Here is a 14,675-nt window from a genome sequence, read left to right on the forward strand (position 1 = left end):
GCAGAATTCAAGAAAAATCAAAAGATGACAGTACAGTTGTAGCAAAGCTTCATTTTATCATCCAGAAATGATGACTCTTAGAGCTCTCTATGACATATTTAAATCAACAGGAGAAAAACATTTGAGCAGGGTATTGTCACTTTATAATGCATGTTCAAGAGATGGTTTCCAACGAAAAATTGCAAAATGTTGATATTCCTTCACAGATGGATCATCCACTCCAAATATTGCAGAATGACACAGCTGTCACTGAATTTATACTCCTGGGACTCTCCAGCAACCCTGAAGCCCAGCTCATTCTCTTTGGTCTCTTCCTGCTCATCTACTTGGTGGCCCTATTTGGGAATATTCTTATCCTTCTTGCCATCAGCTTGGACAGCAAACTTCATATCCCCATGTATTTCTTCCTAGGCAATCTCTCTGTGGTAGACATCGGATATACAACTTCCACTGTTCCCAAGATGCTGATGAATTACTTGTCTCAGGACAAAACTATCTCTCTTTCTGGCTGCTTCTCCCAGATGTATTTCTTCATCTCTTTTGGTGGCATTGAATGTCTCCTGCTGGGTGTCATGGCCTATGACCGATATGCTGCCATTTGTCATCCACTACATTACAGTGTGCTTATGAGCCACAAAGTTTGTGCCTCTTTAGCAGCCACTGCTTGGTTTCTGGGCTTGGCTAATTCAGGTGTGCACTCTGGCCTGATGTCCCTTTTGTCCTTCTGTCAGAACAATGTAATCCATCACTTTTTCTGTGACATCCCACATCTTTTGCAGCTTTCTTGCTCTAGCACTCAAGTCAACCATATTGCCATCTTTATGGTGGGTGGAAGTGTGATAATTGGTTCCTTTCTGTGTACACTGGTCTCATATGTCTACATCATGACATCCATCCTCAGAATCAAAACAAAGGAGAGACGTCTCAAAGCCTTCTCCACCTGTTCTTCTCACCTCATTGTGGTCAACATATTTTATGGCACTGCAATCATTACATATATTCTCCCCAACTCTACTTCTCAGAAAATGGTCTTGTCTGTTTTTTATGGTATCATAGCAACTATGCTTAATCCAGTCATCTACAGCTTGAGGAACAGGGATGTACAAAATGCCCTTCGGAAAGAATGGGTAGGACAAATCAGAAGGAATTGTTTTTCAGGGCTTATATGAATATGTTTATAGCAGCTTTAATGTTCTGAAAGTGATCAATATTGAAAAATAGTGGGGAAAAGAAAGCATGGCTTTCATCAAACTGGTTGTTCTGCTAATGAAAATATGATTATAGCCTTCTTTGACTACCCCAAAAAGGATATGCTGGGAATCCTTGAACTTGTATGGACAAGTGACAAGTTAGATGGGGTCTGTAGTAAAGAGAGTTGGATGAGATACAGTGCAAAGCTTGGCTGGATCCAACTGTAGATCAACTTGGGTTGCATAATTATTTCTATGACAAGCGAGGAAAGGAGGGCCATGAGCTCTCTGCTTCACATTTAAGACAAGTAATTCCATTTCTGTCCTAGATTTTATGGATCCATTCATCCTGAGCAATGCAGGGCTGGATCACACAATTTGTGGACTGTAGCTCCAGGGAAGAGCAATAAAATATATTAGCTAGGATAGATTTGTTAACTGCTAAACCCTTGTATTCACTACGCACACTGAAATAAGAGTGGATACTGATCTGAAGTGAATTTGCCACATATGAGTGGATACTGATCTGAAGTGAATTTGCCACTATTCATTGCTAATTTTCTGAGATGAATAAGTTTTCAGAGGGATAGATTTATAGTTTTTTTTAAAAAAAAGAAAGAAAAAATATTCTGCCCTTTTAGGGATAAAATGAATTATTGTTCACGTTTACTAATTATGCAGTGATGGGAATTTTCTTACCCAGATACAAGATTCTGTTGGTGAATTGTGTAAATTATGTAAAGGATTCGTTGGAGGGCCAAAGTCTTATTCAAGGCTTAATTAGTTAAGCAGCCTTTTGCAGGATTCTCATTAAATAATGATCTGCCATATAATCCAGTCTTCATAAGCAATCTCTATTATAGTTGCATAACCAGCCTTAGAAGATTTGCATAAGTTGGTTCAGGAATTCATTGTTATTTGCCAAGGAGATAAGGAAGTTATTTGACTTGGGCTTTTTCTGTAGCAGGAACTCCTTTGCCTATTAGGCACACCCCCAAGATGTAGCCCATCCCCCCAAGAGTTTACAGGGCTCTTAGTACAGGGCCTAATGAAAGCTCCAGGAGGACTGGCTACATCAAGGGTGGCTACATCAAGGGTGGCCTAATAAGCAAAGAAGGCTACATCAAGGGTGGCCTAATAAGCAAAGAAGTTTCTGCTACAAAAAAAGCCCTGGATTTGACATAATTGATGCTGTACCACAGGGCCACATCCCCTCCCCTGAATGGCCCTTCCTCACTGATGGCACAATCTCATGATATATATATGATGGACAAAGTATCCTATGTTACCAGTATCTTCAAATCCAGGAAATGTGCTCTGCTATTGCTCTGACTAAAACTGTGAAAGCTCCATCAACAGCTTTTGAAGAAATTATTCAATACTCCGATAATACTAATAAATAAACCCATGTAATATCTAAAATTTATAGCTCACTCACTGACCTAGAGAGTGCTTCTCTACTGATTTACCAATCCAAATGGCACACTCTAATTGGTAAAGTATTATCAAAGGATAAATGGGACTTAGTATGGAATACAGCTCCATTTACATCCGATATTACAGAAATCAGAATACAAAGTTTCAAAATACTGTCTTTTTGGTATTTGACTCCACGGAAGATAGCTTACCTTTCCAAAACAGCCTCTCCTGCTTGCTGGGGAACTTGTGGAGGAATATGCTCTTATCTTCATTGTTGGCAGCCTTTCCGGCTAGATATTTACACTGTATAACAGGTATTGATATCCAGCTTCAAACAGAACATTTCTTTAAAAAAATGGTTGGATTGATTAAAATTTATCCAAAGATTGTACAAAAAACCGTTTCCATTCTCCTATATGCTGTGAAAAGTGTGATAGCCAAAGAGTGGAAAAACCAAAAAAGCCCAGATTTTCAGCTATGGTATAAAAAGTTATGGAGTCTATATGTTATGGCTAGGATCACTGACAGTCTCTCTGAAGTAGAATTACATACTCCTACATTCAACTTTGTTTGTTGCCCGATTTTGGAATATTTTACTATACAGGATGAAATTCTGAAAAAACTAGACAAATTGTGGTTTTGGTAATCTATTGTATTCTGTATCTTGTTTTGATGGATTTTCTATCTTGTTGTTTATGCCCTTCGTTGTATTTTCCAACTTTTTTCAATAAAGATCTTTTAGTTGGAAAAAAAAGAGAGAGAGAGATGATGGGAAAGTGGCAGAATCAGGAATCGCCAGGACATTTTGGTGTCTGTCAGGAAAAATACAAAGAGTATCACATGATGTTAAAAATAAAAACATCTCTCATGGAAGCTAAAAAAATGCTATTAGGATACTGCCTAATAAATTATTAATAAGTCTTAGAAGAGATATTTGAATATATGGTAACAGTGGCTAGAACAAAATCAGATGTCTGCCGAGCTTAGAAGAATGAGGAAATAACCTTGTCAATTATACAGTAATGGTGAGATCAACAGCTTATCTGAGAAACAGATCAATGACAAAATTTGAAGAGAGATGGAATGTTTATTCTGTAAGCAAGATACAATCTTAGAATGAGAAAGTTAAAATGGAATGTTTATTACGTAAGAAAGATACAATCTTAGAATGAGAAAATTTAAATTGCATATACATTTATTGCAGTGCATATGATGTTCTCTCGGCTTGGCTTCGCGAACGAAGATTTAAGAAGGGTGCAATAGTCCACGTCTGCTGCAGGCTCGCTGGTGGCTGACAAGACCAATGCGGGACAGGCAGGTCCGGCCACAGTGGCTGCAGGGAAAAGTCTGATTTGGGGTTGGTGCTATAGCAGTGCGATTCTTCCTCAATCTCCTTTTGTCCTCAAGACCAGCTATGCGTGTGTTCTCAAAAGAAGAGACAGCCTGGTGGATGGTGTGCCTCCATGCTTTGCGATCTGAGGCTAGGTCAGACCACTGGTGATGGTTGATGCGACAGGTGCCAAGGGATTTCTTCAAGGAGTCCTTGTACCTCTTCTTTGGTGCCCCTCTATTTCGATGGCTGGTGGAGAGTTCGCCATACAGGGCAATCTTGGGAAGGCGGTGGTTTTCCATCCTAGAAATATGCCCTGCCCAGCGCAGCTGCGTCTTCAACAGCAGTGCCTCGATGCTGGTAACCTCCGCCCGCTTGAGAACTTCAGTGTTGGTCACAAAGTCACTCCAGTGGATGTTGAGGATGGTGCGAAGGCAGCGCTGATGAAAGCGCTCAAGGAGTCGCAGGTGATGACGGTATAAAATCCACGATTCGGAGCCGTAGATGAGGGTTGTCATCACAACCGCTTTGTAAACATTGATCTTTGTGCCTTTTTTCAGATGCTTGTTGCTCCACACTCTTTTGTGCAGTCGGCCAAAGGCACGGTTTGCCTTTGCCAGCCTGTTGTCAATCTCCTTGTCGATCTTAGCATCTGAGGAGATGATGCACCCCAGGTAGCTGAACTGCTGGACTGTCTTCAGAACTGATTCACCCACAGTGATGCAGGGAGGGTGATAATCTTCCTGGGGTGCAGGCTGGTGGAGAACTTCTGTCTTCTTCAGACTAACTTCTAGGCCGAATAGCTTGGCAGCCTCTGCAAAGCAGGACATCATATGCTGCAGAGCTGATACCGAGTGGGAGACGAGTGCAGCATCATCAGCAAACAGTAGCTCTCGGATGAGTTTTTCCATTGTCCTGGAGTGGGCCTTTAGTCGCCTCAGGTTGAACAGGCTGCCATCGGTGCGATAGCGGATGTAGACACCATCGTCATCATCTAGATCTACTGCGGCTCTTCGAAGCATCATGCTAAAGAAGATCGTAAAGAGAGTTGGCGCGAGAACGCAGCCTTGCTTTACACCTGTGCCTATTGGGAAGGTCTCCGAGAGGTCGTTGCAGTGTCTGACTTGGCCTCGCTGGTCTTCATGTAGCTGGATGATCATGCTGAGGAACCTTGGGGGACATCCTAAACGTTCCAAGATTTGCCACAGGCCTTTCCTGCTAACGGTATCGAAAGCTTTGGTAAGGTCGACAAAAGTCACATACAGAGCCTTGTTCTGTTCCCTGCATTTCTCTTGGAGCTGCCTGAGAACAAATACCATGTCGGTGGTGCTCCTGTTAGCTTTGAAGCCGTACTGGCTCTCTGGGAGGAGTTCTTCTGCAATGGCGGGCACCAGTCTGTTCAGGAGTATTCTGGCAAGGATTTTGCCTGCGATGGAGAGCAGGGTTATCCCCCGGTAGTTGGAGCAGTCTGACTTTCCCCCTTTGTTCTTGTATAGGGTGATGATGATTGCATCGCGAAAGTCCTGTGGTAATTTGCCTTGTTCCCAGCAGGTGACAAGTACTTTGTGAAGTGAGCTATGTAGTACTGTGCCCCCATGCTTCCAGATCTCTGGTGGAATTCCAACAACTCCTGCTGCCTTGCCACTTTTCAGTTGCTTGATGGCTTTAACAGTCTCTTCTAGAGTGGGGATCTCATCCAACTCTGTTTTCACTGGTTGAAGTGGGGTGAGGTGAATTGCTGAATCTTGAACTATGCGGTTGGCACTGAAGAGAACCTGAAAATACTCCGACCACCGGTTCAATATGGATGCCTTGTCTGTGAGGAGCACTTGGCCGTCTGCACTACGCAAGGGACTCTGAGTCTGATATGAAGGACCATATACTGCCTTCAGGGCTTTGTAGAACCCTCTTAAATCACCAGTGTCTGCACACAGCTGGGTTCTCTCAGCAAGCTTGGTCCACCACTCGTTCTGAATGTCTCGAAGCTTGCGCTGGAGGTTGCTACATACAGCGCGAAAGGTTGCTTTTTTCCCAGGACAGGAGGGCTGAGCAAGATGTGCTTGGTAGGCAGATCTCTTCTTCGCCAGTAAATCTTGGATCTCTTGATTGTTCTCATCAAACCAGTCCTTGTTCTTCCTTGTGGAGAACCCGAGGACTTCTTCAGAGATCTGCAGGACGGTAGTTTTTAGGTGTTCCCAGAGTGCTTCTGGAGAAGGGTCTGTGGGGCAACTGGGGTCCTCAATTCTTGACTGGAGTTTTGCCTGGAAGGCAGCTTTAACTTCAGCTGACTGGAGACTGCCAACCTGAAACTTCCTGCGAGGGATACCTCCTCTCCTGGGTGTGGGTTTAAAGTGAAGACGGAGATTGCAGCGTACAAGACGATGATCTGTATGACATTCCGCACTGGGCATTACTCGGGTGTGTAAGACATCTCGAAGGTCTCTCTGGCGCACCAGAATGTAGTCGATAAGGTGTCAGTGCTTGGACCGTGGGTGCATCCAGATTGTCTTCAGACTGTTCTTCTGCTGGAAGATAGTGTTGGTGATGGTGAGCTGGTGCTCCATGCAGAATTCTAGCAGGAGGCGCCCGTTGTCATAGCAGTTGCCAATGCCGTGTTTGCCAAGTACTCCTTTCTAGGCTTCCGAGTCTTTACCTACTCTGGCATTGAAGTCGCCAAGGATGATCACCTTGTCCTCTGTAGGGGTCTTCCGTACGAGGTTGTGTAGATCAGCATAGAACTTGTTCTTTTCTGCAGGATCTGCTTGATATGATGTAGAAGCAGAATAATAATACTCTTTGAATATAAAAGCATAAGGAACTGAATTATGAACAAAATATCTTTAATTCTTTATTTTGAGACAAACAATGGATTTTCTTTTTGGATGAAGGTATATCTGTTATTAGTGGGTAGAATGGACAAAATATTTAGCCCAGAATGTGTAGAAATGATGAAACATGTAGCAATGATAAAGTGGATCAGTTATGAAATTTGGAATTCAAAATGTCTGAAATGTCTTAAGGATTGTAATGAAAGGAATGTTTGGGAGAAATACTTTTATTTATTTATTTATTTATTTATTTATTTGGGATTTATATCCCGCCCTTCCCACAAGTGGCTCAGGGCGGCTGAGTTTTGTATACTCTGTGGTGTATAATAACCTTTGATACATGTAGTTTGTTATATAACCCTTATTTCCTTTTGTATCCTTTATATATCACTGTTTTAAAATAAATAAATAATAAAAATTAAATAATTCATAATGGAGGATTGATTGCTCCTTCATGATATCCAGACCATATTAAATTTTATCACAGAAAAAAATAAATCATATTAGAATGGATTGATTGGAAAGGAGATGGCTACATATAAATGGTCTGGAAGTGGAATCCTTACTTTTGTGCATGCATGCATACAAAGCCCTCAGCAAGAGCCTTTTAAGGTAATTGATAAGCAGAGATGGTTGACCATTGCCCTCCTCTGCAGAGTCTTTCTTGGTGGTTTCCCTTCCAAGTACCAACCCTGCTTAGCTTCTGGGAGTTTCCAGTCTGAAGAGACTGGGCTCTACCAATATAGGCTTCCTTCCCTTATGCTTACATAGGATAGATTAATAAAGAATAACCCAAAGGTAAAGGAAATGGCTGAGTGTTTCTGGTATGCATATTTGTATTATTCTGACCTATAGCATCAAGAAGTGATTGCCTGAATGAATGAGATCTTTCATATCACAAATGGAACTTTCATATCATGAGACAGAAGATGAATATTAGTGTAGTAAGCTTTCCACATTCAACCAGGGTCAGGGGTGGAATTCCAGCAGGAGCTCCTTTGCATGATAGGCCACGCACCCCTGATGTAGCCAATCCTCCAAGAGCTTTCAAGGCTCTTTTTTGTAAGCTCTTAGAGGATTGGCTACATCAGGGGTGGGTGGCTTAATATGCAAAAGCACTCCTGCTAGAATCCCACCCCTGACCCTGAGGCTTTGAGTAATAACCATATTCCATTGTATGGCTCCAGTCCATAAGAAAATAAACAAATGACATTGGATGCCCTTTAGTAATACTCATAATGTCCCTCTTGAAACATACCCTTTCCCCTAGCCAGACCATACTGCAAGGAACTTAAGGTGATGTACAGGATTGGTTCTTCCTATCTTTCCCCCGCTTATCAACCCTATAAATCAAGTAAGATTGAGAGATAATGTGACTGCTCCAAGATCACCCAATATATTTTATGGCGGACTGGGGAACGGAGCTAGGTCTCTGCAGTCCCAGTTTAACCCCTGTAGAACAGTGCTTTTCCACCAGCTTTAACAAATATCTACTCCTGGGTTAGTAGGGGGAAGTCGCTTGCTCATCAGTCAGCCACATTTTATTTGTATCCCGCCCTCCCCGCTAAAGCGGCTCAGGGCGGCTAACAGCAAGAACTCAATACATACATTGTATAATAAATAACATTTAACTACAATTAATTAAAATCCATTAAAATTCTAAAAACATTAATACATTTAGTGCTATAATCGCTGGCAAGTTTACTTGGTAATTTAGTAGTTTCAGCTGGTGAAGGCCGTTTGGAACAAGATGGTCTTGCAGACCCTGCGGAACTGTTCAAAGTCCCGCAGGGCCCGCATTTCTTCTGGAAGCTGATTCCACAGCTGTGAAGCCATAACAGAGAAAGCCCGAGTACGGGTACTCTGGAGTCTTACCTCTTTTGGCCCGGGGATAGTCAGCAGGTTCTTCCCTGCTGACCTCAGTGCTCTCTGGGGTTCATATGGGGAGAGACGGTCCCTAAGGTAGGCAGGTCCTCGGCCATATAGGGCTTTAAAGGTAATAACCAGCACTTTGTAATGAATCCGGTATATAACTGGGAGCCAGTGCAGTTCACGCAGCCCCGGCTGTATGTGCTCCCGCTTTGGGAGCCCTAGCAACAGTCTGGCAGCCGCGTTCTGCACTAGCTGCAGCTTTCGGGTTCGGCACAAAGGCAGCATTACAGTAATCCAGTCTCGAGGTGACCATTGCGTGTATCACTGTTGCCAGGTCCCGACGCTCTAGGAAGGGGGCTAACTGCCTTCCCGCCTCAGATGAAAAAAGGCTGATTTGGCAGCGGCTGCTGTCTGGGCCTCCATTGATAGTGAAGGCTCCAGTAGGACTCCCAGGCTTCTGACTCGGCGCGCCGCTTTCAGTGGTGCCCTGTCAAAGACCGGGAGAGGTATTTCCCCTCCCAGAGCGCCCTGACCCAGGCAAAGGACCTCTGTGTTCACCGGATTCAGTTTCAGCCTGCTCAGCCTTAACCAAGTTGCCACGGCCTGCAGTGCCAGGTCCAAGTTCTCTGGGGCGCAGCCAGGCCGGCCGTCCATTAGCAGATAGAGCTGGGTGTCATCTGCATACTGGTGACACCCAAGCCCATATTTCCTGGCAATCTGGGCAAGGGGGCGCATATAGATATTAAATAGCATCGGCGAGAGAACTGCTCCCTGAGGCACCCCACAATGTAGTGTACGTCTCTGGGAGAGCTCACCCTCGATTGCCACCCTTTGTCCCCAATCCTCAAGGAAGGAGGAAAGCCATTGTAAGGCCGACCCCCTAACCCCAACATCGGCGAGGCGGTGGGTCAGCAGCCGATGGTCGACCATGTTGAACGTGGCCGACAGGTCTAACAACATCAGCACCGCCACACCGCCTCGATCCAGATGCCGCTGGAGGTCATCTACCAAGGTGACCAGCACTGTCTTCGTCCCATGACCCGGGCGAAAGCCAGACTGGCAAGGGTCTAGGATGGAAGCATCATCCAGAAAACCCTATAACTGCGACGCCACTGCCCCCTCTATAATTTTACCTAAAAACGGTAAATTCGAGACCGGCCGGTAGTTTGCCAATTCGGCCGGGTCTGCTGTACTTTTTTTCAAGAGGGGGCGGACCAAGGCCTCTTTTAAGGGCATTGGAAAATGCCCCTCCAGGAGGGATCTATTTATGATGTCCCATAGAGGACATCTAAGCTCCCTCAGGCAAGATTTAATTAGCCAAGAGGGGCATGGGTCTAAATCGCAAGATGTTGGGCATGCAGAGAAGAGAATTCCATCGACTTCCTCCAGGCTGAGCGGGTCGAAATGATCCAGGACTAAACCTGAAGACAGGCACGGAGCCTCCAGTTCGTATACTGTATCCAATGTGATGGGCAGGTCCTGGCGGAGCGACGTGATTTTGTCTGCAAAAAATTTCACAAAAGCCTCACAGCCTATTTCCAATTCTCTAACATTTGGCCTGCCCTGGGGCAGTGTAGTTAAATCTCCAATTATTTTGAACAATTGTGCCGGGCGCGAATTTGCAGACGCAATCTTGGCTGCGAAGTAATCTTTCTTCGCAGCCTTGAGTGCCATCTCATATGACCTCATAAGCATTCTATAAGATGTTCTCGCCGCTTCGCCACGAGTGCGCCGCCACTGCCTCTCTAGTCGTCTGAGTCCTTGTTTCAGCTGGCGTAACTCCGAGGTGTACCATGGAGCCAGCTTCAAATGAGGGTGCAGAGGACGTCGAGGTGCGATCTCGTTGATTGCCCCAGTTAGCCGATCTTGCCAGGCATCAACTTGGGCATCAAGGGAATCGCCAGGGAGCCAGGGGTCCCGAAGAGCCATCTGGAACCGTTCCGGGTCCATCAGGCTCCGCGGGCAAGCCAAAATAGGCTCTCCGCTCTTACAGGGTTGGTGTGACGTCTCATCTAATGTAGTAGAATACAGGTAGTAGAATACAGGAAGTCACTTGCTCATCAGAATACATCAGAATGCTTCTGATTGCAACCAACCCAAATGTAGGTTTGTTTGACCAGGATGACCATCTTGTTATGTGTTTCTTTACTATATATAAAAACAGAACTTCTCTGCAATGACAGTTGTTGCAGAAGTGAAGGGCACAAGGTTTCTGTGACAGCACTATCTTGAAAAGTACCAATATACGTTGCCCTAACTCAGTTATTCAGCTAAGGCTCTGAAAATGAACTAAAGCATAATCACAGGTATCATTAACTGTTTAGAGATGTTATCAGAAGGGTAGCCATTTTGGTCTGTAGTAGGAGACTTATGGAAGCTTATAGTGGGAGAAAAAATGTTGGTCTCTGAAGTGCTACTGGACTTGAATTCTGTTCTACTTAAAAATGCACAGAAAGTGAATATCTGGCTTTTCTTGCATGAAATCCTACTGTTAACCAGCTTCTTTTTAAGGAAGACTTTGGAATGACGGGCAGCCCAATCCTAACTAATGAGGCAGCTGGCTGTAGCATAATTGAGGTGCCACTTGTCCACTTCCTAAGGGCTTAGTTACGCTTGGGTGTTTGTGTGTGTGTGTGGGGGGAAGTGTACATCACCCTATATGAGACTGTCACCGTGGCAACTCCGCTGGAGTGCGGACTCCCAGCACTCAGCTGAAGCGGAGGCCCATTCCATCTGTGCAACCTCCCCTGCAGTCCCATCTTCTCTGTGCCATGAACACAGCTACCCTTTGGGGTCGGGCAGGCTGAGGTCCAGCTGCCTGTAGTGATGCACCATGGTATGAGTGGGGGAAAGTCCCTCATGGTCCCCTGTCCAGCCTCGCATCAAGGCAGTTCATAGGTTCTCCCCCTTTGCCCTCTCAGAAGCAAATGAGCTCACCCTCCAAGACATTCCCTAGGGAAGCCCACAGACAGACTGACTGAGGGAGTGGGGAGGGAGAGGGGCACAGGGAATGTGTAGCAGATGCCAAGCAGGAAAGACAAAGTAGGATGCATGGAAGACTTTATTGTGCTGGAACCAAGAGCATCAGCATCCCAGGGGAAACTTGGACAGTCTTGCAGGGCAAAGGCTCCACTCAGATAGGATGGCAGGAACAGTTGACCAAGTGTGTGTGTGTGGGGGGGGCTGATTTGCCACAAATGGAAGCCTCTCTGTTGAATCTCCACCTGAAAAACAGAGAAAGATACGCAGAACACCTGGGGAGGGGTTCCTGGAGTGCTTGCAATTTATCCGTCATGGCAGCTGCAGCGTGAGGCTGTGCTTTGGCAAAGAGCTCTCTTAAAGGGAAAGTCTCTGACCTACCTTCCCCCAGGCATCAGAGCAGCTGCCAGACTCCCCCTCCACCCGGTGTCCTTGCAGCGGTGGGACTGAGGTACAGGACAGACCAAGGGAGGGAGCCCTCCAGCAGCACGCAGGGGGCATGACAACCACCCCATGCCTGAGCTCACTTCCATGTTCAGATGCCAGAGATGCTGTCACTCTGCCCAGCCTTGAATGAGGTGGGGGGAAGGCAAGTTTGGGGTATGCACTCACACTTACCCATCCATATGTGACCATTCTTGTGCAATGAGCCTCTGGAGGTTGGGTACCTGTTGTGATTTTGAAATGGGAGAGGTTAGCCACAGAGGAGAGACTTCACTCTTCTCCTTGCAAGTCAAAGAGCTTGCTCTGTACTGTCTAAATGCCTTTGCTGTGCAGCCTCCACCACCAGAGTGCCCCAGACCTCACTCTAAGTCCACACAGCACAGAGCCCTATGGCAGAGCCCCATGCTGAACACCCTACCTAAAGACCTCTGTGGGGCCAGAGTGGAAGGTGGCTATTGAGTGTTGAGGAGTGGCTATTGGGAGTTGGGAAGTGGCTATTGGGTGTTGGGGAGGGGACTTGCCCAGTCTGGGGCACGAGGGGATTGGTGAGGCAATTACACAGCTCCCCAAGGGGTCTGCAAGCTCGTGTAGCAGCAGAGGCAACCTTAGTTTTCTGCATCGAGTGTCTATGAGATATGCCAGCATTATCCTTGGCATAACTTTACACTTCTCTAAGGGGCATTCCCAGGCTAAAAGGAAGCTGACTAATGCTAGCCACACACCCGTGGCTGCCCCCAACAATGCCAACATGGCTGCCTACACCCCAGTTGCACCGCAGGCTGGGCACAGCACCCCTTCAATGGCAGCCGTGGGCATATTTTGAAGCGGCTGTAGGTGGGCACAACTCCCATTTGTGCTGACGTGGAGCCACTTAGAATGGCACAACTTGCACTTATATCGATGTATGGTTAGTTCGCTTCCAAAACCCACCCACCCAGGATTGTGCTGTAAACAATGTAAGACTGTTTAAGCAAAGTCCTTGAATGCTCATACAATTAAGGTCATAAAAAGTGTGTCTTCATTGGATTCTGCATGGTGAATCAGATTTCTGAGTACAATATGTATCAAGGAGCTGGATCCAATCAAACATTTTCCTTAGTCTCATCCTTATCCACTCCTTAACACAATCCCTGTGTGATGTGGCTTTTGTTCTGGCAGGCCCCAACATTTCCAACATAGTTGTGGTCTGAGAAGACCCAGTTCTCCCTTTTTCAACATCAGAAAACCTAGTTGAATCCAACTCCAGGTTATAATTTACATTGACTAAAAAGTTCCTTGAAAAATGTAGTTGTTCAGCATATGTTAAAACACCACACATACATGTTATGGCATCCACAAGATCATTTTATCTTGAGCAGCCACATTAGTTAACTTCATAAGGTATATATATTAATTTCTCTCTATTCTCTAAGAGATGATTATCATGTTATTGTATGTGAGGTTAGATGACTGACAGGCTTTACACATGACATAACAACTGTACATGGATCCTATGTGTCTTTAATGCTTTTGTGAAGAATTACATTTTTTCTTCAGAGGTTTGAAATGAGCAAAACCTTTGTTTTGTGTTTTAAATGGTTTAAATGGTTAAATGGGCAGAGAACAGGTAGGGAGGAGGGAGTCAGTTCAATTACCTTACAGACTTACCTCAGCCCACATTCATACAAATGCTAATAGGTCTAACAAGAGAACAGAGCAGGGAGGAAACATGGAACAGAGATCTGGAGGAATAAAAATTTTGGAGACTTCAGAAAAAGTTTCTCTGACCAGGTGCAAGTGGAGGAGTGGAGAATCAAACCCAGTTCTCCCAGATAAGAGTCTGTGCACTTAACCACTACGCCAAACTGAGAGCAGGCAGAACTCTTGACTGAGGTTGGGAGGAGACAACCGTTTAACCATGTGCTGTCCTAGAAAGCTGGAGAAAGTTTCAAGGTAATGAAATGGGTGAGGCACATGTCACTCAAATTCCATGAAGAGCAACCCCACCATCCAGCCCCAGAACAGATTGGGGCACTAAGGAAGCTGCCTTAGCATCCTATTGACCTGCCCCTCCAGGAGGTCCTCCATTTTCCTTCAGTGGCTCTTGCTAGGCAAGCATAGAATTCCAAGCTTGGTTCTGTCAGTTAAAGGTGGGGGAAGAATGCCTTTTAGGGCCTATTTTGACCTTTGAGGGAGAACACATTGGGGCCAGTTTTGACTAAAATTGCCAATTTCAGGTTGAGAAATTCATAGAGATTTTTAGTGGGGACTAAGAAAGTCAGAGTTTGGGGAGGGGAGAGGCCCCAGATGAATATAATGCTATAGAGTTCACCCTCCAAAGCAGTTATTTTCTCCAGGGGGAGAGAGATCTGTTGTCTGGAGTTCAGTTGTGATACCAGGAGATGGTTGCCAATTACAGGATGAGAAATTCCTGAAAATTTGAGGAGTAGATCCTGTAGAAGGTGGGGTATGAGGAGGGGTGGGACCTCAGGCAGGGACACTGCCCTAGACTCCACCCTCCAAACAAGCCATTTCCTCCTGTCGAACCATTGTCACCAATCTCCAGGTGATGACTGAAGATCACTCAGAATCACAACTGTTCTCCAGATGGCAGGGATTACTTCCCTGGAGAAA

The 14,675-nt window shown here is 45.3% G+C and overlaps 1 protein-coding gene across 1 annotated transcript; it reads left to right on the forward strand.

The window, feature by feature from the left end:
- Window positions 1-206: 206 nt before the first annotated feature.
- LOC132583398 (olfactory receptor 2A25-like) lies at window positions 207-1,169 on the forward strand. Its single transcript, XM_060255047.1, has one exon. The coding sequence runs from the start codon at window positions 207-209 to the stop codon at window positions 1,167-1,169; it is 963 nt and encodes a 320-aa protein (XP_060111030.1).
- The last annotated feature ends 13,506 nt before the right edge of the window (window positions 1,170-14,675 follow it).

Source organism: Heteronotia binoei, chromosome 15 (assembly GCF_032191835.1).
Source record: "Heteronotia binoei isolate CCM8104 ecotype False Entrance Well chromosome 15, APGP_CSIRO_Hbin_v1, whole genome shotgun sequence".
NCBI classification, from domain to species: domain Eukaryota; kingdom Metazoa; phylum Chordata; class Lepidosauria; order Squamata; family Gekkonidae; genus Heteronotia; species Heteronotia binoei.

Coding starts and splice junctions, on each gene's coding strand:
- LOC132583398 (XM_060255047.1), top strand. CDS start 207: ATGGATCATCCACTCCAAATATTGCAGAATGACACAGCTGTCACTGAA.